General features: G+C 37.2%; 1 protein-coding gene across 5 annotated transcripts; it reads right to left on the bottom strand.

Moving 5' to 3' along the window:
• Window positions 1–312: 312 nt before the first annotated feature.
• RFC3 (replication factor C subunit 3) lies at window positions 313–27137 on the bottom strand. 5 transcript variants are annotated; one of them, XM_028497758.2, is made up of 10 exons: window positions 26860–27091; window positions 24067–24204; window positions 20823–20890; window positions 18906–19003; window positions 16680–16861; window positions 15497–15633; window positions 15308–15406; window positions 13169–13238; window positions 11705–11969; window positions 313–402 (listed from the first exon to the last, which is right to left on the bottom strand). In XM_028497758.2, exons 1-9 carry the CDS (start codon window positions 27010–27012, stop codon window positions 11778–11780), a joined length of 1137 nt encoding a protein of 378 aa, XP_028353559.1. In that variant the 5' UTR covers window positions 27013–27091; the 3' UTR covers window positions 313–402; window positions 11705–11777. The 5 variants fall into 5 exon arrangements, with proteins under 5 accessions (XP_028353559.1, XP_054945568.1, XP_054945566.1 ...); XM_055089591.1 differs by having other exon boundaries at window positions 320–402; window positions 26926–27090; XM_028497759.2 differs by lacking the exon at window positions 26860–27091 and adding an exon at window positions 26838–26858 and having other exon boundaries at window positions 322–402.
• Between the last annotated feature and the right edge of the window lie 711 nt (window positions 27138–27848).

Genomic DNA, 27848 nt, shown 5'->3' with positions numbered 1-27848 from the left:
TCCAATTTTGAGAGAGGGACTGAGGACCAAAGAGACAAGGACAAAGGACATCATAGGTTTTGAGAGACAGGCTAAAATTGGTGAAATCCAAGGCACAGGATTAAAAACAGATGAGCAGCTTCTCTGTCTCATCAAGAGAAAATATGAATGCACACAGAGTAAATCGGATACATACAAATGAACACATAGTAATATAGGATGCATACATATTTGGTTTTGGTAGCTGGCTGGTAAGGGGATAAGGTTATCTGCTCTAAATGAAGTTCTGGAAAAGGCATTGTGGAGATTTGATCTGAGAAATGTGAGTTTGCTGGGTAGTATTGAGGGCTTATTTCTTGGTTGGTGGCTATGAATGTAGTTGAGGGCAGTCTGCGCTCAACTGCCTGGATCCAGTTTCTTCACCTGCAAAACAGGATAATAATGGCCAACTTCAAGATCATTAAGAGAATTAAGTGAGAGAATGCCTGTAAAGAATCTAACACAGTGTCCCACATAAAGACCAAGAAGGTTTTTCCATGCCTACTGCTAGTGATTATTTTGTACAGCCGCACTTCAGGAAGTTGCTAAAGTTTCTCATGCTGCTATCTACAGAGAAGGTAATTTCAGTAGGCAATCAGCTCATCAAAAGAGCTGAAACAGGCACAGAGAGTACCAAGCCACAAAGGTACCATGCAGTGTTTGTAACCAGCATTAGGTTGTAATTTAAATGAAAGTTAAGGTTTGTAGGGACCACTTTCCTTTACTGAGAGGAAAGAAATTTATTATAAGTCTTACATACCACAATCAAACTGATAAAGAGCATCTCATGATAACATTCCAAATTTCCATAGGAATTGTAACCAGGAAAGAAACCAAGGGGCAAATAGCTAATAAAATTTAGTTCATCAATTTGAAAAATATGAAATGATTATGTCTTTCTTGAGAACTAGATAGAAAATGGCTGCTAAGGGTTGATTTCGTAATTTTTAAGAAATGTGTTTCATGATTTGGAGGGCTATAATTTGGAAATAACATTTAAATTCCTATTACTCAGTTCTATAACTCAAAGTATAACACAGTACTTAAGGAAAAACCACAGCAAGAGGTTTTTTGTGTGTGTGATGCATATTACACAACTTCAAATCTTAGGAACAAAACTTAATTTATATTATAAAAACATAAAATCAAAGGGGAGTGACGTCAGTATCATGGCAGCTTAAGATGTACCTCATCTTTGTCTCCCCACCAACAATAAAATTTGGCATCCACCCATGGACAGAAATCCCTTTTAGGAAGCTGTGGAATCCAGCACCATAAGCCAAGGAACCCGGGAGGAGTCTCGTCCAGCCATCCATCAGGTAACAGGGAGACAGGACCTCAGTCCAAGATGTGGACCCTGTCGTGGCCTATAAACTGGCCCCAGCCTCTTTCAACCGCCATCTAGGAGCCCCTGAGAACACCAACTTAGACATTCACTCAAGGACAAGAGAGACTTTGCAAAAGTTCAGGTTTCCAGAGAAGTCCCAGAATTCCATTGGAGGAAAAAAAAAAGTTTGGATGTATTGGAGGAGGTAAGAGGAACAGTTTGACTTTACCCACATCACCCCTCCACCCAGGGATGGCACAGCTTAGGGCCAAGAGAGATCTTCCTCACAGTGATTTATCCCACAGAAGAAAGGGAGAGCATGTGAGTGAACACCCAGCGGCCCCAGCTGTAGAACACCCAGCGGCCCCAGCTGTACACGACACTGCCAAAGGGGCTCCTTTCTCTCTTGCTCCATCCAGAGTATAGAATCATGAGCTACATGACTGGGGGCAGGAAGAAGTGGGGAGAGTGGCAGATACAACTACTGAAGGACAGTAAGGGGCACAGATCTTAACTGTGTCGTGAATTCCACCAAGAACCTGCCCAACAGCTGCTGGGAATGCATTACCAGTGGATCACAACTGGGTCACAGGAACCTCAAGCACTCTGTGTGCCTCACCTACAAACTCCCCATCTTGTGGTCAGCTCCCTGTGTGTGTTCCCAATGGTGGCAGCAAGAATAAGCTTTGGAAGACAGTTAGTGAGCATGCACATAAGCTGGCCAAATCTGCAGGCCAGGGAGAGGTCACAAACTTGACCCTAAGCACCACCTGTGGGAAACAAAAGAGAGGCTGTCAGCACTCACTCAGCCTGGTGTATTGAAGGATCCAGAGAAGGCATAAAGCCTAAGAATTCTGCCACAAGAGGGAGCAAGAAGCATGGAGGAAGTATACCCCAGAAAGGGTCTAAGATAGCCTCAGAATCTCTAATAAGGCTGATGGGAGGTATCTTTCTCCCAGAAGCAGTTAGTGAAGCCTGGAAGGGGTGACTGCTACTTCAGAAGTAAAGGAATAATGCAAAAGTTCAAAGAACATGAAAAATCAAGATAACATGACACCACCAAAGGATCACAGTAATCTTCCGGTAACCAAACCCAAAGACATGGAGATCTGTGATTTACCCAATAAAGAATTCAAGTTTTAAGGAAGCTTGATGAGGTACAAGAAAACACAGAAGGACAACTGAACCAAATCAGGAAAACAATAAATGAACAAAATAAGAAGTTTAGCAAATGCTCATAGCAGCACTATTTACAATAGCCAAGACACGGAAACAACCCAAATACCCATCAACAGATGATTGGCTTAAGAAGATGTGGCATATATATATGATATATATATCATATATATATCATAAATATATATCATATATATGATATATATATCATATATATCATAAATATATATGATATATATATATCATATATATATATCATATATATGATGGAATATTACTCAGCCATAAAAAAGAATGAAATATTGCCATTTGCAGCAACATGGATAGACCTAGAGAATATCATACTAAGTGAAGTAAGTCACACAAAGACAAGTATATGATGTCACTTGCATGTAGAATCTAAAAAATAGTACAGATGAACCTATATACAAAACAGACTCACAGACACAGAAAACAAACTTATGGTTACCAAAGGGGAAAGGGAAGGGAGAGGGATAAATTAGGAGTTTGGGATTACAAACTACTACACATAAAATAGATAAGGAACAAGGATATACTGTATAACACAGGGAACTATATTCAATAACTTGTAATAACCTATAATGGAAAATAATCTAAAAAAATACGTATGTAACTGAATCACTTTGCTGTACACTTAAAACTAACACAATACTGTAAATCAACTATGCTTCAATTAAAAAAAGAAGAAGAAAAGTTTAGCAGAGAGACAGAAGTCATAAAAAGGAACCAAATGGAAATTCTGGGGCTGAAGGATACAATGAATGAAATGAAAAATGAAATAGAGGACATCAATGGCAGAATGAATCAAGCAGAAGAAAAAAATCTGTGAGATTGAAGAAAGAACTCAGAAATTATGCAATCAGAGAAGAAAAAAGATGTAAAAGAGTAAAGAAAGTTACATAATCTATGACATATCATCTAAAGGACCAGTTTGTAAATTACTGAAGTTCCAGATTTAGAAAAGAGGGAGAAGGGGGCAGATAGCTTTTTTTTTTTTTTTTTTTGTGGTATGCGGGCCTCCCTCTGTTGTGGCCTCTCCCGTTGCGGAGCACAAGCTCCGGACGCGCAAGCTCAGCAGGCCTGGCTCACGGGCCCAGCCGCTCCGCGGCATGTGGGATCCTCCCAGACCAGGGCGCGAACCCGGTTCCCCTGCATCGGCAGGCGGACGCGCAACCACTGCGCCACCAGGGAAGCCCCAGATAGCTTATTTAAAGAAATAATTACTAAGAACTTCCCAAGTCCATGGAGAGACTTGGAAATCCAAGTTCGTGAAGCTCATAGGTCATCAAACTAAGAGGTTCTCTCCAAGGCACATTATAATAAAACTGTCAAATATCAAAGACAAATTAAGAATCTTAAAAGGATTAACAGAAAAAAGCTTGTATTTACAAGGCAACCCCCATAATGCTATCAGCAATTTTCTAAGAAGAAATCTTAGAGGTCAAGACAGAGTGGGATAATATATTCAAAACACTGAAGGAAAAAAACTGCCAACCAAAAATATTTTATGTGGCAAAGCTGTCTTTCAGAAATGAAGATGAGATAGACTATTCCAAACAAAGCTGAGGGAATTCATCACCACTAACCTGATTATAAGAAATGCTGAAAGGAGTTCTTCAAGTTGAAATGAAGAGACACTAATTAGTAAAATGAAAATATATGAAAATGTACTAAACACTGGTAAAAGTAAGTACACAGTCAAATTCAGAATACCCTAATACTGTAATACGGTTACGTGTTAACCACTTAACTTTTGTACAAAGGTTACAGGACAAGAGTATAAGAATTACTACAGCTACAATGATTTGTTAATGAATAAACAGTATAAAAAGAGGTAAATTGTGACATCAAAAACATAAGAGGAAGGGGGAGTAAAAGGATAGAGTTATTGTGTGCAACTGAAATTAAGTTGTTAATAAAATAGACTGTTATATCTATAAAACGTTTTATGTAAGACTCATGGTAATAACAAAGCAAAAATCTATAGTAGAGTCACAAAAGATAAAGAAAAGGCAATCAAAACATACCCCTACAGAAAACCATCAATTCACAAAGAAGCAGCAGCAGAAGAAAAAAGCAAGGGACTTACAAAACAGCCAAAAAAAACCATTAATAAGATATCATTAATAAGTCCTTACCTGTCAATAATCACTCTAAATGTAAATGGAGATTCTTCAAATAATTAAAAATAGAATTACCATATGATCCAGTAACACCACTTCTGGGTATTTATCCAAAGTAAATGAAAACAAGATATGAAGGCTGTATCTGTACTTTCATGTTCATTGCAGCTTTATTCACAAAAGTCAAGATATGGAAACAACCTAAGTGTTCATCTATGGACAAATAAAGATGTGATATACATACACACACAAACACACACACATAATTATTATTCAGCCATGAAAAAGATGAAAACAGTGCCATCTGTGACAACATGGATGGACCTTGAGGGCATTATGCTAAGTGAACTAATTAACACTGAGAAAGAAACATACTGCATGATATCACCTATATGTGGAATCTAAAAAAGCCGAACTCATAGAAACAGATAATAGAATGGTGGTTAACAGGGGCTGGTCAATGGGGAAATGGGGATACACTGGTCAAAGAGTACAAGCTACCAATTTTAGGATGAATAAGTTCTGGGGATCTAATGTACAGCATGGTGATTATAATTAATAATACTGTATTACATACCAGAAAGTAGTTAAAAGAGTAGATCTTAAGTGCTCTCACCACAAAAATAAAATTGTAATGATGTGATGTGATGGGAGGTATTGCTAATGCTATGGTGGTAATCATTTTGCAATATGTAAGTGTATCTATCAACACATTGTACACCTTAAACTTACAAAAGGTTATATATCAATTATATCTCAATAAAGCTGGCGGGAAAAATGTAAATCATACATTTTTAAAGAACTACGTAAGATAGTGATTCACACCCAGGAATCAGGGCCTTCAGTTAAAATCCTGACATCAAGACTTTAAAAAAGAGTAACTGATACTAGACTTGCCCTCCATTGTAAACAACTAGAAAACTAGACAAAACATAAAAGGAATGCTACACCAGACACTGGAGCAGGCAGTGCAATGCAGTGATACGTTAAAGAAAAGAAACCAAGGAAGTAAACTCTAAAATCACCCCTGATTTCTGCCTAGAGGCACTTTCCAGTCTACAGGGTAGGAAGGGCAAACCCAGGCAGACAACTGTGACAACAATGAGTTGAGGAGAAAAGAGCAAAATTCAGAGACTGGGGTGGCTGAACATGCATGCAGAGATCTGGAAAGAGGAGAATTATACAGAAAAAGTGCAACAGAAATCTGCATAAGGGTTGCCTTGCATCCTTGGCTGATTACTAAGCTGCATATACATTGAGTATGACTCCACAAAGCCAAGCAGAGAGAAAAAAAACAAGCAAACAACAACAAAAAACTACTGGGGAAAGACCTGCTAGAAACTCAGCTGAATAATTACCAGAGCTCACACAGGGCTGGAAGACAGTGAGTTCTGGTGACCTAGGACGTAGCTCCTCAATGATCTCTGGGGCATTCGATCAAAACTAGAAAGATCAAACCACAGTTGTAAAGCTCAACTAGGGATAAAGACTACTCTAGGCACACCGTAAAAAAAGGTTAAAAACAAGCATGAAAAGGATCAAGCTGCTAACCAAATAACTGCCTGTGAAAACAAAGTTCAACGCTGTTTAAAGAAAGAGGGTTTCACTGGATGGTTTTTAAAGCAAGTTAGACTGTGCAAAAGATTAGTGAACTTAAAGGCAACAGAAACTATTCAAACTGAAGGACGGTGAGAAAAAGTCTGGAAAAAAGAAAGAAACCCTGTCATTTATGGGCACTATCATGAAGTCAGAGATGTAACTAGAGTCTCAGAGGAGAGGGCAGAAAAATAATTGAAGAAAATGGCTAAATTTTCCTAAATTTGATAAAAAACACAAATCCACAAATCCAAGAACTGAAACAAATGTAAAGCTAGTATAAAGCAGTATGAACACAAAGAAAAATCATGCCAAGACACATCTTAAACTGCTGGAATTGGTCATAAAGAGAAGTTGTAAATCTTACAAGGAGCCATAGGAAGTAAAATAAAACAAAAAACGCATAGGAAAAAAATTAGAATGCAGATGTCTCCTCAGAAACAATGCAAACTGAAACACAAAACTGTATTTTTAAGATACAGAAAGAAAAACAACTGTCAAACTACAATTTTACACCCACTAAAAATGCTTTTCAAAAAAGAATGCAAAATAAAGACATTTTAGGCCAAACCCCCTGCCCCCAAAAAAACAAAAACAAAAACCTGGGAGAATTCACCAGCAGATCTGCCCCACAAGAAAAGCTAAACCTGTTTCAGAGTAAAGGAAAATTACATCAGATTGAAATTTCCATATACAAAAAAGGCAATGAAGAAATGAGTCAGTGGAGGGCTACTTCTACAAATTGAAACAGGAGGAGATTAATTTCCCTCTGCAGAAAAGTATAAAACAGACAAAACTGTCAAAAAATAACCAATCATGACACTGAAAATTGATCAAAATCAGACAACAAATTTAAAAAATGTTTATTGTTGGAAAACTAGATTTGGACAAAAATGGTAGCAACTCCATGACTTTCTATACTTGGTATTATTACCTTGTGCCTACCACTTCTCCAGTAAAAACTGTACCTTTATAAGTTTAAGGCTAGTTGCAGCCAGAGTATTAGACTGAATTAACAGTTGGGAACAAGGAAAACCCATAGCTTTGCTAAACCAAGGTTGCAGGTCCAGTTCATGGCCACTGAGAAATCAATCACATAGTGAACTGAGAGATCCTGGAAGTGAAAGAGCCACACAGTGGCTAAGACAAGCTCTTAATTCACACATACCTGACCGATTGTTTAAGTGGAAAAATGAAAACCAAGGGATACTGAGAACTGGTTGCAATCTTGAATGTGTTCCTCAACCCACATACAGCTCAGCAGACTTAAAGTCTCAACTTTAAGATGTCTGAGCTCACACTCCACCCAAATCACTGGGTTGACCACTAAGCTATGCAGACAGAAAGACGAAGCCAGGCTAAAATAAAAACAACTGAGCAGAAACATCAGTGGCAGCACAATGCAAGGAAGATAAATTACAGAGTTTAAGCATAGGTAAGCTAGGAAACAAACAAAAAACATCAAAAAAAAAAATCAGAAACCCAAAAGAGAATCCAAAGTTACTAGAATATATTATCTAAAAGTAAAGGTTTCAGCCACAAAATTACCAGACATTGGTGTAGGGGTAGGGGGAAGAAGTATAATGATACACAAGGGAAAAAGCAGTCAATAGAAACTGACTGAGTGGGACCAGATGCTGGGTTCAGGAAAGACTTCAAAGCAACTATTACAAACATGTTCAAAGAATTAAAGGAAAACATGCTAACAAGGAGACAGAAAATAGGAAATCGTAATAGAAACATTGAAACTATATAGAATAAAATGGAAATTCTAGAGTTAAAATGTACGAATACTAAAGTGAAAAATAAATTAGATGAGATACCAGATATGAAAAGGCAGAAGGATTCAGCGAATTTGAAGATTTATCAATAAAATTATCCAAGCCAAAGAACTCAGAGAAAAAAGACTGAAGAAAAATGAACAGAGAATCAGCCACCTGTGGGCCAATGTCAAGTATTCCAGGATATAAGTAAAAGGAGTCTCAAAGTAAATGAGAAAAAAAGGTCAGAAAAAAGGTTTGAATAAATAATGACCAAAAAACTCCCTAAATTGATACTATAATACTAATACTACTCATAATAATCTGATCCAAGGAACTAAACAAAGCCCAAGTAAGGTAAACACAAAGAACTACAACTAGTTACATCATAGTCACCTTGCTAAAAGCCAAAGAAAAAAAATACTGAAAACATCAAGAAGAAAGTATCATGTAAAAGGGAACAATCATATGTTACTGGCTAACTTCTCATCAGAAATAATAGAGAGCAGAAGGTAGCAGAATGAAATATTCGAAGTGCTAGGGGAAAAATAATAAAATTTTTAAATGAACCTAGAATTCTGTAAGTGAAGACAAAATAGGTACTTCCCAGATAATCGAAACTGAGAGAATGCTAGCAGACCTTAGCTATAAGAAATATGTCTACCATACAAACTCTAATCAAAAGAAAGCTGGAGTGGTAATATTAATATAAGATAAAATAGATTCAGAGTAAGGAATACTACCAGAAATCAGGAGGAGCATTCATAAAGGGGTCAATTCATCAGGAAGACATAACAATCCTAAAATTTTATGTACCTAATGAGCTTCTAAATGTATGAAAACCCGAAAGAACTAAATTAGACAAATCCATAAATACAGTTAGCTATTTCAATATTCCTCTTAGTAAATGACAGAAAATTAACAAGGGTAGAGAAGCCTTTAAACTATATCTGAAAATTTTCAATCATTTGGAAATTAAACAACACACTTCCAAGTAATCATTTGGTCAAAGAAAAACATCTCAAGTGAAACTGAAAAATAGTTTGAACTAAATGGAAATGAAAACACACGATATCAAAATCTGTAAGAGGAAGTTAGATCAGTATTCAGGGTAAAATTTGTAATTTTAAATGATAGAAGAGAATGGTCTAAAATCAATTACCTAAATTTCCATTTTAACTCTGGAAAAATAAAAGCAAACTACATCAAAAGGAGAAGGATGGGATTAATAAAGATAGAAAAGGTAATAAATGAAATATAAAACAGACAATATAGAAAATCAATTAAATCAATTTTATAGAGACAACTAGAATGCCCATACAATGTTGGTAGGAATATAAAATGGTACAATCACTTTGAGAATCTGGTGACTTCTTAAAAGTTAAACTGACACCTATCTTAGGTCTAATTATTCCATTCCTATGTATTTACTCAAGAGAAGTGAAAACATATGTCCACAAAATGACTTACAGAAATATTCAGAACAACTTTATTCATACTAAACAAATCCTGGAAACCCAAAGGTCCATAAACAAGTCAATGGGTTGTAAAAGTGTATACAAACATACACTGATCAATGAACATTAAAGAAATTAGTGAAATATGCAACAATATAGATGAATCTCAGTTATAATTCTGAGAGAATGAAGCCTTAACCAAAGACCATACAGTATTTGACTCTAAATTCCTGAACAGGCAAAACTAATCTATAATGACAGGAAGCAGATCAATGGTCACTTGAGCTGGGGTAGGGGTGGGCTGACAGCAAAAGGGATATGTAAGAAACTTTTCAGGGTGATGGAATCTGTATCTTGATTGGGATGATGGTTACATTGAATACCTTCGTCAAAAATCAAACTGCAGACTTAAAATGGATATGTTTTATTGTATGAATTATACTTCATTTCTCTACATCTCAAGTTTCTTATTCATAGCTCAGAGGTAATACTTACTTCACAGAGTGGTAAGGTTATAATGAAATAGTACACATACCCAGTGCAAGGCCTACCATGTAGTAAGCAGTTCGTTATTCATCAGTTCTCCACCTGAACACCTGCTGTTTCTAAGGAGCTTTCAAGATTCCCATACCATTATTAAGATAGCTGCAGTTAAAAAATTTTTCTTCATAGGGAACTAAAATGCCTCTCTCTAACCTACATCCACTGATCCTAAGTCTACCCTCCCTCTCTAGAGCAGCGGTTCCCCAACTGAGGCGTGCATCAGAATCACTTGGAGGGGTGGTACAACACAAAGACTGCTGAGGCTTATCCCGATCGTTTGATTCAGTAGACCTGGAATGAGACCTGAGAGTTTGCATTTCTGAGTTCCCAGGTGATGCTGGTGATGCCAGGGGTTCCACTCTGAGAAGCACTGCTTTAGAGAAACATAAATTATAAGACCACTCATACTTCCAAGTGCGTCATTTTAAACACTGGAAGAGAGTTAACATATTTTTTAACTTCCCTTTTTTCCAAATTAAAGCAGTCTTAGCTCTTCCAAACCTCACTTTCCTAGTTCTGTTAGAATGTCAATATCCCTCCTAACATGTAGCCTCCAGGACTGAGACTACCAGTTGGGACCTGACTAGTACCACCCCGCCCCCCGCCACCAGATAAAAAAGGCAACAATCATTTATCTTAACCTGAACAGTTTCCCAGGTTTAGGTTTTTCAGTGTGTGTGTGTAGTTGTGTCTTTGTCAATCAAACACTTCCTGATTGTTTATCACCAACTGCTATAAGAGCAGGTCTTCCTAATATTCTTATACAGAGCCTGTCATAAACTTCCGTCAAGCAAACCCTTTGTTCCATGAACCAAATTTCTGAATTAAAAAATGCTCCAAAGGACAGGACCAATAATACAACAGTATACTTGTTCAAAGAGTAATTTCAACAGTAATATACCTTTGCTTCAGAACTACACGATGCATAATCTTCAGGAGTCTTCAAGTACTTAATGAAAACATGCTTATCTGAATCACTGAAAATAAAAGCTGGAATTCTCGGGGCTTCCCTGGTGGCGCAGTGGTTGGGGGTCCGCCTGCCGATGCAGGGGACACGGGTTCGTGCCCCGGTCCGGGGGGATCCCACATGCCGCGGAGCGACTGGGCCCGTGGGCCATGGCCGCTGGGCCTGCGCGTCCGGAGCCTGTGCTCCGCAACGGGAGAGGCCACAGCAGTGAGAGGCCCTCGTGCCGCAAAAAAAAAAAAAAAAAAAAAAAGCTGGAATTCTACAGTTTCAATAGAAATGGTATGTGCAATTTTCTCCACACCCATGCTATTACGTTTCAAAATTAATTCCTGTATTTCCTGCAAAAATATAATTCTTGGTTGAGAGAAAAAATGATTAAACATAATGACTTGCCAAGCAAAAATCTATGTACCTGTGGCCAAAAATGGTCATCTGAAGGATAGAAAACAATCCCTGCTTTCTTATGTGTACATTTCCTCCAGCAGGTGAGAGAGTATATAGAAATGGGAGGATCAATACCGCATACTTGGAAAACAAATTTTTAAAGTAAATTAAAATCATGTTCCTATATTCTAAAGTTTCTAGTTGTATCCTTTCAATACACTTCAATAGTACAGGAGCAATTATTTAACCTAGAGAATAATGATGAATAATTCAGAGGAATTATTACAAAAACCACAAATAAGACATAATTAAGTAAAGTTAGTTTATTTTACCTGTAGCTCTTCCAATATAAATTTAATGTAAATGCTGATACTGAGAAATATTAGGAAGAATTACTGATAGATGTCAGAATATCATGCCTTCCAATCCATCCTCCATGAACTTCTTATAAAGTGCCATAAATTTGGCCACAAATGCTTCCAAGTGATAAATGGCTTTGCTACCCAGCTGTAGACGATGTTCATAGTAAGCTGCCATCTGGGCCACTTCCCCTTTCAGTTGTCCATCACAATTATGTAAAAGTTCTGAGAGAAGGCCCTAAAGAAAGATATCTAGTAATTAAAAAAGTAATCATTTAAAAAAAATATTAGCTGAAAATGCTTTATTTCTCTCATTCATAAAGAAAGTAAAACTTAAGTTAAATATGTTCTTTTTTTATTTCTGATGGACCAGCAGACTTCATCCAAAAGTACATACCATTCTATAATGTAAAAATGTGATAGTTATCTTTCATATTCCAACTCTAAATATTTAAATGTACAAGGGTGCAAAGATATAAGTACAAAGATGCTTACCGCAGCATTATTCATTATAATAATCTGTAGACAACCTAAAGTTCCACCAACAGGGGTCATATCCAAAAAACTGTGGTATAGTCATACAATGAAATCCCACCCATCCACTAAAAAGAATAAGGTAAATCTGTACTGTCATGAAACAGCAACCATACTACACTGCTGAATTTTTAAAAAGAAGGGAAAAAAAAGCCAAAAAAGTGCAGGACACTGAAGTTTTGTGAACACACACATATATGGGCTTATTTCTATGTGACTAGAAATGAGGTCTTACAGAAACAGAGTGTGGAGCTTCACTTTTTTCTTTGTATATTTGGTATCATTTGAATTTTTTCATGTTAAGGATTACCAGGTAATTTTAATAAATACAAACAAACAAAAAAACAGTGTGTTCCCTAAAATCTAACAGTCAGCCTATCTATCCAGCTGGGGAGTTGATTAGGTTTAGACCAGCCCTAAAACCGTGTCTTAGAATATCCCTCTGCCTCCTTCTTTAACCTCATTCCTCAAGTGCACCGGGCCCTGCTGTCTGAAATACTTGTTCCCCAGCTACTTACATGGTTCCCTTCTTTTAATCCTTCAGGTCTCAGTTTAAACATACCTTTCTCACAGAAGCCATCACTGACCTTCCATAACCCTGCCCTCCATTGTTACCATTTCACCTGGTTACTTCCTTTGCGGCACTTGGAACATTCTGAAATCCTCTTGCTTCATTTCCCATTTCACCCCACAAAAATGTAACTTCTCTGAAGGCAGGCCCACCCATCCCCTTCAACACACGCCTAAAGGTTCCTGGCGCACTGGAAGCTCAAAAACTATCTGTTGAACTAATGAGCTGGGCAGAAAGAGGTGACAATGTATCTTAGTGCAGCAAAAGCCCTCAGATCACACAAAGTCCAAGTTTTATGCTTATAAACAGTTCGAGATTTGAAATCAGGATACCTTCATTATAATTTCAGGAGGAATACAATGAGTTAGAAGCTCATAGAGTCTCCCACGAACTTCAAGGAGCCTATACAAAACAAAACAATATTTTGTGATAAAAATAGGAGGTAATTTTTCCTCTGCACTGTCTTACTTTACAAATTAAACATCCCAATACAGACATTTTCTTAAATGGCTTATCATACTTAAGATACACCTATGGAAGCTTATCCTAATTTCAGTTCATTTTTCTAAAATGATATAATAATTGCTCACTAAATATTAGCTGCTATTCAAATTAGAAAATTATGAATTTTCTAAGATACGTCAAACAAGAATCAAGACTAAGGGGTCAAAAATCAGAAGGAGTCATTTGGTACTGTGTGGACCAATGTTCAGAATGACACCAGCCATCCCAGTATTTCTGCACAGCTCCAAGGTTTTCTGAAATTAAGAGAAATTTCTTTTTATACAGCATAATGGCATCAACTCCCAAAACTGTTAGTCTAAACAGGCAACAGCAGCACTCGAACAAGTTCATTTAGGAGCTGTCAAAACCTGTTTGGAAATTGGAGGAAAGGGCCGCAGCAGCTAGAATAATTAAGTAAACTAATAATCAACTAAAGTCTTAAAAATACATCTAATAATAGTCAAATAGTCAAATACTGCAACATCTGTACCTAAATCTCTTAAGAGCAGGAAAAGTTCAACTATTACCACCAATTTTTCTTCATTAAAATCAGAACAAAAACAAGAAAGTCACCTTTAGCGTGGAAATATTTTATGAAAGTAAAAGGCTCCCAAGACACACTTTGTTTGAATTTTATTTCTTTAAAGCCTGAAATTTCTTCACTGCTTGACAATATTTTACAGAATGGAATGCACACTTTTTCATAAAGTCGAGGTTTCTTTTCTGAAGAACCTACTTAAAACGTTTGGCACTTTTCGAAAACTATTAATTTCTTCAACTAAAATAAATGAATTAATAGGAATTCAACGCAAATACCACACACCCATTATCTATGACTATTCACCTCCTCTAATCTATATGGTAGCCCAAGAGTACATATTATCATTTCCTTTGAAGAATTTCTTATAAAAATAAGAATTCATCAGATATACCATACAAGAAGAGAAACATGGTATAATCCTCTCATGATTATTTTCACGTAAACCAGGGAAGCTTACAGTTCAGTGGTTGCATTCAGTCTAGTCTGTTTCCTAAAAGAATCAACCCTCTCTAAAGTCCAAAGATGGTTTCTCAGTTCTGACAGGCAAAAAAAAGTAACAAATTGTGTCTCAGTGAGCCTAAGGGACCTTCACCAGACGTTCCAAAGGTAATGAGTGCGCCTTAAGACTGTCACTCTTGATTTGGAGAAGAGCAGACTGCCCTTCTCAATCAATGCTGTCACGATAAATCAAACAAGCAGCGGCTGAAGTACTTTCAGTATGGTCTACTACTGAATAAGAGACCTAGGAAGTAAACAGAAACAACTGTACCGCAAATATGCACAGAACACTTCCTAAATACTGATGGCATATACACAACATTATTCTTAACAAAGCCTATCATCACGCATGAGCACCGGGTCTTCTAGTTCTCAATCCATTATCACACAATCTCTTCTGCTCTTATAACAAAGGTGCAAGTATCCTTGGCAGAGTAAAAATAATAGTATCTTCATTACACAAATGAAAAAGCTGAAGCTCTAAGATGAAGTTACCTGCTCAAGGACACTTAGCTAAAAATCAGTAGAAGAACTAGAAGTCTGACCCACAGTCTAGGGTCTTTCTATGACACATCAATACAAAGTTATATATTGTGATTTTCAATATTAGAAAGCTAGACACATCATGCTATGTATTAATATTAAATCATCCAAGATTCTGGGAGAAAACCTAAAACTTCCAAAATTTGTTTTAATTTATGTAGAAGTTCTACATTTACATGCCAATAGCCATGATATGATACACTAACTATTCTGAACCACTACATTTCTAAAATTAAATCCTACCTTTTCTTTATAAGTATAGTATTATAGATTTAATTATAATTCTAAATGGCATGGTATTAGCATAAAACAGCTAACCTAAAACTTAGAATATCTGTACTATCTCAATGACCAAACTTTCATGGTGATCTTTTATAGGAGTTACCTCTGTGGAGTCTGCTGACTGACAATAGCATTGGCAGTCTCCCTCAGATACACCTCCCAATCTGTTTCAGGGATTTCTTGATCTGCAGTAAAAGGATATCTACATGACAAAAAGAGAACACAATAAATTAAATGAAAGTGGGCTTATGTCCCAAAATGTTTCCCATGGTAACTTCCCCCTTTCACTCACTGTTGCACTCTGCAGGCTTCACACATAAGCAGGGCTTTCCTGAGATTTCTGCAGGACTTCTCTGCAAGTCTATGAGCCAGTTGTGAAGGAAGATTTAGACCTTCCTTCTTGCACACAGTAGATAACACATGGCAAATCTACAAACAAAATAATTAACAAAAATGGGCAATCTGTCAAACAGCATGCTGAGACAATTTCTGTTAATATCTTTATAGACCCTCCCCCCAACCTTTTTTTTGGTCACTACCCTACCCTAACCCACTGCTCCTTCAGCAGGAAGCTAGGGGTCTAGCCTAGTTGTCAGGAAGAGGCAGCAGCTAGATGGGCAACTGGAGGAAGATCTGGTCCCAGCTCCAAGCCTGACAGCCTCCTCAAGGCAGCAGGGAGTTGGAGACAAAGGGTCTCATGTTGGGGGCAAAGATACTGCTCACAAGGCTGCCAAGTAGAGCCGTACAAGCTGAAGTGCACATGACTCAGGCACTAAGACCTGAATGGTGCCCATGGGAGTGGTGTAACCTGGCAGTGCTGCTGCTTTATAGACACTTTTAACTCTATCACCCCCAAAATTTTTACAAGTGAAACTTATAATAAAGTTACTTTAACTACTTTGAAACTAATACAATGTCACATATTATCCCCACTTTGCATAAAATTGTCCCAAATCTATTAAACAGCAGAAAACTGCCTGTGAGAAACTGGTATTTCTACTGATGGCTATTAAGAATGATAAAGAAAATAAAAAAATGTATTATGTTTCAGACTAACTTTGGTCCCCTAACAGGGGACTAGGTATTCCCAAATCATCTTCTTGCAAAATCTATTTCCTGAATACTCACGCCTCCTCCCTAAGCCAGTTAAATCAGGTTAAGGTAGAAGCCATTAAATAACTAGCCCTTACCTACTTTAGTAAAATCCACAATAATTACTTGTTTAAAGTAAAAGATGATTTAATGGAAAGAACATTTTCTATATATTGGTATCTGGTATTTACTACATATATATATATATATATATATATATATATATATATAGGTTTATACGTATACTAATAGTTAGCATCCAGGCCATAGCTATTCCTAAATTACTGATATAGCTCACTATGTTTTCACAAAAACAAACATGACACACAGTACGCATGGAATCTGAAGTGAAATTTTCTTCTGAAAAGTTTAACTTGACTTACATCTTCAATGCTGGGAGCAGGCACACGAACTGCAAGGCACCTACTACGAATAGGTGGTATCACTTTTGATGTAGAATTGCAACACAAGATCAACCTGCAGGTGGACATATACTTTTCCATGGTTCTGCGCAAGGCATGCTGAGCATCTTTAGTGAGTTTGTCAACTTCTGTCAATAACACGACTGAGTCAAGGAAAAACAAAACAAACTTTAACTTAAGTATTTCTCTTCCTCTTCCTCCTCATTATTCAGAGTGAAATCCTAAACAATAAGCCCAATATACTACTTTCCCCTTTGGAGAAGACATGCAAAACTTATAGGTATGGCAAGAATAATTTCTTTTATTTTTATTTTAAAACATTCTACGATCAAACAAGCCTAAGAAACACTAGGCTAAACAAAGTTAAAGAGGTTATTTTGTTGTAGAATTTACTGCAGCCTTTATTATATTTATACACAGTAGAAATCACCACGACAAGGATATACTGTGCTGCATTTACCCAAAATAATTTATCTCAGGAGCACATTTCTGTAGAACATCTTAGCATTAAGGAACATACTTTGGAAAACACTGGCACAAAAGAAGTAGCAAATAAGGCATAAAGATATCTGGTTACTTGTATAATAAGATCCATCTGGTCATAATCAAGGATTGGCCTTAAAGTACTTCAGGAATAGTATGTAGGGACTGAATCCAACTGTTGTATTTTTCATTGTATTAAATTATTTCTAGAAGATGACAGTGGTAGCATTTGTAGCATTTGAATCTCTCCCATAAAAACAGACAGAACAAGTAAAGATTCCAAGACCCAAGACAACATTTATATCAAAACTAGGTGACAAGTTGTCCCTAAGAACCCTAAATATGAGCAAGTGAGAACAAGAAACTATGTGTGGGAGGAAGTGGCTGGGATCCACCAGGTTTTTGACAGCCTTTAGGACAGGAGAACCCCAAATCACCCACAAAAGCACACTGGAAATATCATGGGCCAATTTAAGAACAGCACTCATAGGGCTCAATTCATCGATAAGAGCTAAGGAACCTTGATGCAATAGGTTTGAGAGAACATTGGACTGAAAATCATAAAACGAATATTCCTTCCAAGACAACACTTCACAATATGGAGACATTCTGGAAATAGAACCGAAATTCAACAGAACAGGAAAAATAAAGACAAGGAGATTGATCCCAGTATCTGACAAGGATAGCACCAAATAAAATGATAAAAAAATAAGTCATTGCTAGGTGAGAAAACAGCAGCATATTTTAAAAATTAACACATCCTAACCAAGTGACATTTACTCCAGAAATGCAAAGTAGTTTCATGAAAAGATCCAGTAATATAATACTAAACACTAAGAAGAAAAATCATAAAAAACTACATTAATGGATACAGGAGAGCATTTGAAAAAAAATTTTTAAATTTATTTTGAAGTATAGACTGAGGAGGAAAGATAAGAAATACAATGGAATATGCACAGGCGATTTACAAAACAGTAAAATAAGCAATGAACAAAAGATAAAATCATCATTCACTAAAAAAAAAAACAAAGTACAATTTATTTTCTCCACTCAAACTGACAAGGATTAAAAATAATTATCCAGTGTTGATAAATGTTAGAGAGCAATGGGCATTCCTAAACACTGCTGGTGGTAGCACAGAGCTATACCCTCTTTCAGATAAAGAATTTGGCAAAATATATCAAAAGCATTAAATATTGGCATATTTATCAAAAAATCTCCTGTAAAAATATATGTATATGCACATAAATAATACTGCAAATGTTAACAGTAACTGTTACAAGGATTATAGCCGATATGAATATTCTTTTGTTTAGCTAAATATTTGATAATGAACATATCACTTTGGTTCTAAGAACCATTATTTTTAAATCATGCAATTTTTTTTTAAATTAAGTATTTTTTCATTACTTATCTAGTTCTAAAGTAACAAATGGGTGGCACAAATAGTTCTCTTTCTGCCAAAATCCAATTCCATTAGACTATAAACTCCCAGGAGCAGAGATCATGTCTCTCTTGTTCACTTTTACATATTTAAAGAAAAAAAAAAAAAAAAAAGGTACCATAGTGCTTGGCACAGAACAAGAGGTTAATAAATATTTGCTAAATGGATGGAATTTACATTCCCCACTACATTTTTCTCTTATACCCACTGCTTGTAATTTAAATGTCTGCCTCATAAAAAGAAATCTTTTTATCACATACCTTTAAAATCTTTTTGAGAGTTTGTTTCAAGTTGCTGTGATTGTGCCACTGTTTTCAACATCTCCTGAATTACTACCCGGTCACTATTTCCAGCATCACTATACAAAACAAAAATAGTGGTAAATATGTGTGTAAATATTTAGAAAGTATTATGCCCTTATTCTTAATCTGTTCTTGTAAGAAAAATGTTGAAGATCTTAAGTTATCAAAATTTTAATCAAACTGAGTAACACCTATTACATTCACAAAACTTTAAAAGTGAAGTGTTTTAGGGTCATTAAATACTAAAAATATTCCAATACTCAACTACAATTTGGTTAATATCACTGAAAACACCAAGCATGTTCTTATATTAAGTTTACTGAGAATATAAACAAAATTGATAAACCATTAGCCAGACTCATCAAGAAAAAAAGGGAAAAGACTCAAAAAAAAAAAAAGAGAAATAGCTATTAACAGCTTATCAAATACTTTGACACTTCTGTACCCACTATAATTCATACCTAGTCAGAGCTAATTTTAAAAAATATAAAAATAACTCCTTGGAACAGAAATTTAATCTGTTCCTCTTCCCCACCCCCAAAATAGTAAAGGTCCGAGAGAGAACAAGCCTAGACAAGTCCCTCTCAGCACCAGTAGAGTTGATTCAGGGTCTTAGCAAGGGGATGGGATAAGCAAATTAAGTTTAGCACACAAATCAGTACTCTGTAAGCTGCTGACTTACAGGGATTACCTGTCATTTATACCAATATCATTGCTTTAGCACTTAAGTCCTGCACCTCACAAACCAACATAAGTCACCTGGTTAATTCAGGCTGAATGTCAATTTAAAACACCTGAAAAACAAACAGCTTACCCTCCAACTGACTATTCTTGCTACAGAGGAACTCTCAAAGAGAAAAAGAGGGCAAAGAAGTCAGCTTTAGTTTATTTTCCCAAACAGCCGATGTCTGTCTCAATTCAATATTATTAGATCAATATACGTAGTGTTTCTTTTATAATCATTTCCTTGTCCAGAATCTGAAATATTTCACTTTTGTCTATGGAATTACCACTCTCTACTTTTACGATCAGACCCTTTCCCACCAACCTTAATTTTTTCTTTGACATACCTAGGAAAAATAATATCAGTCTGTTAGGGTTGTTCTGAGGACTAAATAATCCATGTAAAGCTTCCCACACAGTGCCTGCTACTGAATACACATTAACTTAAAACTCTCTTCCTCTTATTCCATTCAGTCTAGAAAGGGATGCTCGATCTCATTGCTGTGCCACTGCCCATAAAGTTGCCTTTGCCTGAAGATGTCCTTGATTCTGTTCTCCTTCAAGAACATATCAGACCCCGTAGAACCCTGAAGGCTTAGCCAACTTTACGCCCAATACAATCATTTCTACATCATTTACTTAAGCAGAACGTAACTGCTGTGGCATGAGTTTTCAATGTGCCTCCCAACAAGATCCTAGTCATTATCTCATGATAGAGAATACAGACAGTGGCTGATGGACTATAATACCCTCTAATCAAAAAACTGAAACAAAGAAAATGGAACCCAAATTCACTTTCTGAAATATTTTTTCAGGCATTTACAAACTTTTTAGACGCTCTGTGCTCACCAGTTCTGAATGAGTCAATATAATTCAACAAAAACTTACTGACTATGCAAAATACTTTGTGTAAAGCACAGAGCTCTGTAGAGCAAGAAAACTTAATTAAAATTATTTGCCTTTGGGGTATCAAAGAGAAGGGAAAGTAGGAAGGTTCTAGGCTCCCCGTCTCACACAGGGCAGCTTCACTTTTATCTATGTTATATATTGTTTCCATACATAATTTTATTTCAAAATAACATTCTACTCTTTAAAAAAAAGTCTGAACATTGCTATTCTAAAATTGCTTATTTCTATGTAGTAGCAACTTACCTGGGATTAACTTCAAGGTGGTAATTGCTTGCAATAGTGCTAATTTCAATTTTCTTTTTAGATGGAGTCTGTGGACAAAGAAAATCGTTTTTTTTTAATGTTTATTCATGACTATTTCTCCTCTTTTCTGTATTTCACATTTTAATTATGTAAACAATTTATGTTTACTAAAGAAGGAAAGTTTAGATGACCACCACTAATGCTTCATTAACCCCATTCCTTTCTTAAGGTGCATGTAAACATATGTTTTTATGTACATTGGGTCATATCACACATTCTGTTTTTAGTGTGATCACTTTTCTCTATTACCTCCAGAAATCTCCAAACCATTCCCAGTTATCAGATCATCGTTGTAAACAATCTGCCTATGTCCTTTCACAGCCTTTTCCACGATAACACACAAAAATAAACACATACTAATACACTACTACATAGTGTCAGCGCACTTGCAAAAATTGTTTTAAAAAGAGGCAATCATATATATTTCTCTGTTTTGCTTTTCCTTAACAACACGTCTAGACAACCTTCTCAGACAAGTGGTATAGGCTGTTATAGTTGCATATCAACTATAACATGGATGTCCCAAAGCCAGTCATACAGATGGGCATTTTGTTTCTTGCTTTTTACAATCTCAAATAATTCCGTAATTAACATCCTTGTGCATATGTCTCATGCACTGCTTTCACGTCTATGTAACAGATTCCCGATAAACGATCCGCTGGATTGAAGATGATGTCTTTTCTAAACTTTATGCGTATGTGTTTATGTATAACCAGCCACTTTCCAAAAAAATCTAACAATTCACCTTTCCACTGGCAACAAATACTCCTCGTTATTCCTCATCTGCAGTAGGTTTCATCATGCCTTCAATTTTTGCCTATTTGATGACTGTGTAATAGACTCTCACTGCTTTTCCTCAACTACCACAAAGGTCAAACATCTTCACATAGGTTTATTGACTGTTTATCTTTCTCTCCTGTGACCATTTATTTATTTATTTATTTATGGCTGTGTTGGGTCTTCGTTTCTGTGCGAGGGCTTTCTCTAGTTGTGGCAAGCGGGGGCCACTCTTCATCGCAGTGCGCGGGCCTCTCACTATCGATCCTCCCAGACCAGGGCGCGAACCCGCGTCCCCTGCATTGGCAGGCAGACTCCCAACCACTGCGCCAGCAGGGAAGCCCCTGTGACCATTTTTTACTCAGTTTTCTACCAGGTTGTTTTTCCATTGTCACTTTGTAAAATCTTTTATCTAATACATTCCTTTCAAATATTTTTTATAATCCTTTATTTTTCTATTCATCTTATGTATATTATCTTCTGTCATACAAACTTTTAAAATTCATATATACCCAAGTGTATATTTTCTTCTACAGCTCCCGTTTTTTATTAAAAGGTGTACCGGACTCATACACTGTTCATACAATCTAAGAAATTCTATTCTAAGAAATTTAGTTTCATTTTACCATTTCAGTCTTTAATTGATTTGGATTTATAAATTATGTGTCATAGGGATTCAACTTTATTTTCTTCTGGGTTGGTAACTAGTTATGCTAGCACATTTTGCTGACCAATCCTTTTCCTACTGATGTGAAACAGATCTTAGGCTGTCATATTTCTGGGCTCTCTATTCAGTTCCACTGATGTAATTCTCTATCCCCATGCCATAACAAAATGTTTTGATTATAGCAGCCTTACAGTATGGTTTAATAAACACATGTCCCACTTCACAAATCTTCTTTTACATAATTATTTTAGCTAGTCTCAGAAATGTACTTTAAGATCACTTCATACAATTAAAAAAATAAATTGCATTTTAATTGGAATTTCACTAAAATTTATACTGAACATGGGGAGAACAGATACTTTTAAATACTACTGAGAACATGATGCATCTTTCCATTTGATCAGCTCTTGTTTTCTGTCCTTTTATAAGATTACGTATAAGGTTTTCTTACTACCTTTCTTATTAAATTTGTCCCTGCATATTTTAAAGAATTTCCACCAGGATGTACTATCAACATCTCAAATTCAATGTGTCTAAACACAAGCTAATCCACATTAGCCTACAGTCCATTTATCCTCCTAAAGATTCTATTAATAGCACAACCTACTGTCCAGTCACTCAGTTTACTTTTGTTTTTTGTTTTTTTTTTCTGCTTTTTTTGCGGTACGCAGGCCTCTCACTGCCGTGGCCTCTCCCGTTGCGGAGCACAGGCTCCGGACACGCAGGCTCAGAGGCCATGGCTCACGGGCCCAGCCGCTCCGGGCATGTGGGATCTTCCCGGACCGGGGCACGAACCCACGTCCCCTGCATTGGCAGGCGGACTCTCAACCACTGCGCCACCAGGGAAGCCGAGTTTACATTTTTTCATTGCCTAATATGTGCAAGACACTATACCAGAGGCTATGAAGAACATGAAAATGATGGCAACTGGACTTACTGTGGTGATTATTTATTTCATAATGCATAAAAATATCAAATCACTATGCAGTATACCTGAAACTAATATAATGCCACACGTCAAGTATAACTTACAAAAATATAAAATTTACCCTATATAACTTCAAAACGAATACAATCTTGTCAGAGTCAAGATGTATAAATAACTATGATCAAGGCAAAACAAAGTAAATGCTCTAAAAAGTATAAACTATGGGTTGTAGGAGGAAACATTAATTTTAACAGGGTTGGGGGGGCACTTCCAAGAGGATACATTTCAGCTAGATCTTAAACAGTCAGTAAGGAAAGAGTATGAAAATGCATTGCATAGCATGAGGCTACAAAACACAGCCAGGGCAAGATCATGGGAACTCTGAACATCCCAGAGCCTCATGCCTCCTCTCCCAGTCAGTCAGCTGCCCAATCTTTACCGAGTCACCAAATTCCACGTTTAAAATTTTTCTCCAAATCATTCCCTTTCCATACCCACTACTGCTCTCAGAACAATGAACTTTAGAAACTTGAGTTCTAGTTCCAGCTAACACTAATTCGAATCTGAAATGAATCCCACCACCTACATCTTACCCAAAGTCTCCTGTTGTTCATATTTCTTCTCTAACGTAATGTAACTTTTGTCTGGTTATAATAGTTAGGTCTATAAATCAGCAACTCTCAATCCTGTACACCAGGATTACCTGTGAAGTTCTTACTTAAATCACACATTGGGCAGCAAAGGGTCCTATATGACGAGGACTGAAAATCCCTGCTCTAAATATTTGGAGGGCCTCAAAGTGAAATGCTTACTGTGATGGTCTGATGTTCAATTCTCAATTTTTCCACTCCCACACCATAAAGTTCACGTAGAATACACATAATTCTTGTCTTTTTTCCAGCACCTGATGGTCCATAGACTAACAGATGAGGAAAGTCACCACACTGCACCTGGAAAAAAAAGAACAAGGCATTTTCCCCAAACTACTGCCCAATGCGTGGAAGTAAACTACTTTTGAAGTATCAAATATTTTGTGTCTCTACCTATGAAACTTCAAAAATGTGTGTGTGTGTGTGAATGTATATATAGAGAGACAGATCTTTAACTCTGAAATGTTGATTATCCCCCTGGGATTAATGTTCTATAACTTATATATCTAGCACAGTACATGTAAGATACAACACTATATGCTAGAAAGCAAGAAATCCCAAACCTGGCTGACTGTCAGAATCTTTCAGAGAACTTTTAATAAAAAGACTGATTAATTACTGGACCCCATCCATAAGATTATGATTCAGTAACTGAGACTGATGCCTGTCGTAGTTTGGGCTTCTACAAATAGTCCCTTTGATAAGAAACGAGTGCATCTGGTTTTATTTGGAAGGTAAAGGAAAACTTTGTAGGGGAGCAGGAAAGCAAGGAAGGAAGGCAGCCAACAACAGTGTTGTTAACTTAAAAACCACTCTGGGCATCTGGGGCGTGATCCTGCTGTGGATACTCTTGAAGCTAGTGAAAAATACACCACACTATTAAACCACCCAAGGGTGGAGAAGCTGGAGTATGATACACTACCTCTCATCAATCCTTTGCTGGCTTGGGAAAGTGAATGGAGAGAAAGGGCATTAATTCCCTGACATTTCAAGTCTGCTTAGAGGTGTCAGCAAGAGAAAGCCTTCAGGAAATGCAGATGCAGGGAGTTGGAAGTTGGTCTGTGTAATTTTATAAATTAAGAGCAAGGGAATGGAGTAGGACGCTGACAGTGCTGCATTTCAAAACAAGATTGTTTGTTTTTTAAAAACGTTCCCAGGTGATTGTGATGTTCAGTCAGGTCTGGGGATCAGTGTTATGAAGGCTATAAAGATGACAAGAACACAGACCTTAGCTTCAGGTGCATAAAATCTTGTGGAGCAAAAGTTTTATAAATAACCGTTTTAGAAAAAATGAAAATAAGTATCTTAACAGAAGTGCTTGTTACAGTGAATTTTAATACTTTGTAAACTCATCTGTCTCTGGCACTGAAAGAAAAAAGTGTCAAGGAAAGGAACTATTTATCTAAGACAACGCATGGAAAATAGTAGGTACTCCCCAAATATAGCCTTCATTTTTTTAAACTTCTATCTCACCAAAAAGAAGTTATGCTGCAAATGTTTCACACTTTTATTAGGTTGTAGATGCCAAATCTATTAACACAAGACTAATATACTAAATTTTTGTGCAAATATTTATTCCAAATTCTATATAATAGAAAATAAAATATATCCCATGGTTAAGAAAACCAACGTCGAAGCTACTGTAAGAAAATGCAATTTGTCTATAAATGAAGCTGTATTCATTTATAAATTGCATTTTCTTAGAATAGCTTTGACTCTGATTTTCTTAACCATGGGATATATTTAAACAGTATTTTAAATACTAAAAATAAATAAAATAGTAAATTAATAGATTTACTTAAAATTAGTATAGTATTAGTATTGGAATACCAATAATTTTAAAAGAGAGTTTAAAAAAAACACTTCACTCTCACAACACCACCAACTTTTCTAATGCCTTTCATATGTAAGGATGGAGTTCTTTTATTATAATTTCTCATTTAAAAAAAACTTTACAGGGCTTCCCTGGTGGCGCAGTGGCTGAGAGTCCGCCTGCCGATGCGGGGGACACGGGTTCGTGCCCCGGTTCGGGAAGATCCCACATGCCGCGGAGCGGCTAGGCCCGTGAGCCATGGCCGCTGGGCCTGCGCGCCCGGGGCCTGTGGTCCGCAACGGGGGAGGCCACAGCAGTGAGAGGCCCGCGTACCGCAAAAAAAAAAAAAAAAAAAAAAAAAAAAAATTTACAAATAGTACCTGTAATTCTGAAAAAGATGGGTACTGGAAGACCAGAGGGCTGAGCAAAAACATTTCCATCAGGAAGTGGTACTTTAGGCCCTTAAAAAGAGTAGATAAGTGGCTTTTCTACTCAAGACCCTTCTTCCATCTCCACTCTCTACAAACTTCAGTTTGCTTTTCACAAACCACTGCCATTAGATACTTTTATCAACTACAACATACGAATAGGCATCGCGACAGGAAAAGAAAAATCTTCCATTAAGGAATTAAACTCAAGGACAACCTAATACCACATATTTTAGAATTTAAAATGACCTTAGGAATGAATAAACCTAATATCTTCCTTTTTGTAAATGCGGGCAATGACACCAAGACATTTTAAGTAAGCCTATTAAAAAGTCAGATGATGTCACTTCTCTGTTCAAAACGTTCCAAAGGCTTCCCATCTCACTCTATTAAAATTTACTGTATCTGCACTTCCTCCCACCCCCAACCTCCTCCATTTCCTACTCCTCTTCCCGCTGGCCCACGGTTAGCCAGCCGCACTGGCCTCCCGAGTGACGGGCTGTGCACACTCCTACCTCAGGGATTCTGCACCTGCTGTGCCCTCTACCCGCTCCACTCCTCCCCACAGAGCTCCCTACTGTGGGCTCTCCCACTTCCTTCAAGCTTCGGCTCAGATGACAATCCTCAGGGAGACTTTCTTTGTTTACAAGCACAGGCACCGCCCCCACACCGTGTCCCCGTCCCAGTTTTACTTTTCTTCACAGCATTCATCACCTTCTGAAGCGGGAGGGCGAAGGCCTCCCCTCCTCCGGCTCTCCCCGCCCCGTCCCGCTGACTCACCAGGTTGCGCAGCTGGGCCGCCTGCTCCTTGTGATAGTCCAGCTGTCCCAAGGAGCAGGGCCGGTATTTGTCCACCCAGAGGCTCATGCCAGCCGGAGCTCCCGGGGTCCGACACTCGAACTTCCCGCGCGCTCGCCCTCCGCTCCGGTCGCACAAACAAGTTTTCCCGCGAGCTCCAAATCTCGCGACATCACTACTTGCGCGGCGGCGTAAACGAGCTAAGGGCGGAAAGACTACGGAAGCCTAGTACGGACAGAATTGGCGCAAAGTCGTTTACCACCTACTCGTTAAGGCTCATTGTTTTATTTAATCATTCTTTGTTCTCACCCTCTATCATAGTACAGGAATTATTAAGCAAAATTGGAGATTTGGCTCTGATACTCTAGGCGTCAAATCCGGGAACTTAAGAGAGACCACCCTCCTAAATTCATTTCATTCGTTCATTCATTCACTCATTCGTTCTGCAGAAACTTAAAAATATTTACTGTGTGGAGCTCTGTTCTTGGCACCAGAATATATCCGGCTTTTCTCACTTGGCAGGCACCAAAAGAAGCTTTATTGAATAAACCGCTAAAACTAATATCTAATCTTCACTACCTTTCCTTACCTCCATTCCTCGAGATTCTTACTGAATTTAAAGCAAAGGAATCTAAAGGTCGTGAAAAGCTACAGAAATGTGGCCACTCAAACTGCACCTCTTAAATGCACTTCTCTAGGTGTATGTAATTTTAATTACTTATTTCACTTATGCTTTTATTTTACATATTGTTCAAAATCCTAAATACTGCCACAGGACAGGAATTGATTTCCAAATATGTTTAATAACCTTCTGTTAAGGTGCCCCCTCTCATTCACTTATGACACAAGAATTTATTGTATTCTTTGAATCATCAAATTTACTGAATTATTCCTGTGGGCAAGAA

This window comes from Physeter macrocephalus, chromosome 13, assembly GCF_002837175.3.
Source record: "Physeter macrocephalus isolate SW-GA chromosome 13, ASM283717v5, whole genome shotgun sequence".
Lineage (NCBI taxonomy): Eukaryota > Metazoa > Chordata > Mammalia > Artiodactyla > Physeteridae > Physeter > Physeter macrocephalus.
The sequence above is the reverse complement of the archived record's forward strand: the minus strand, read 5'-3'. Positions and strand labels throughout refer to the sequence as shown.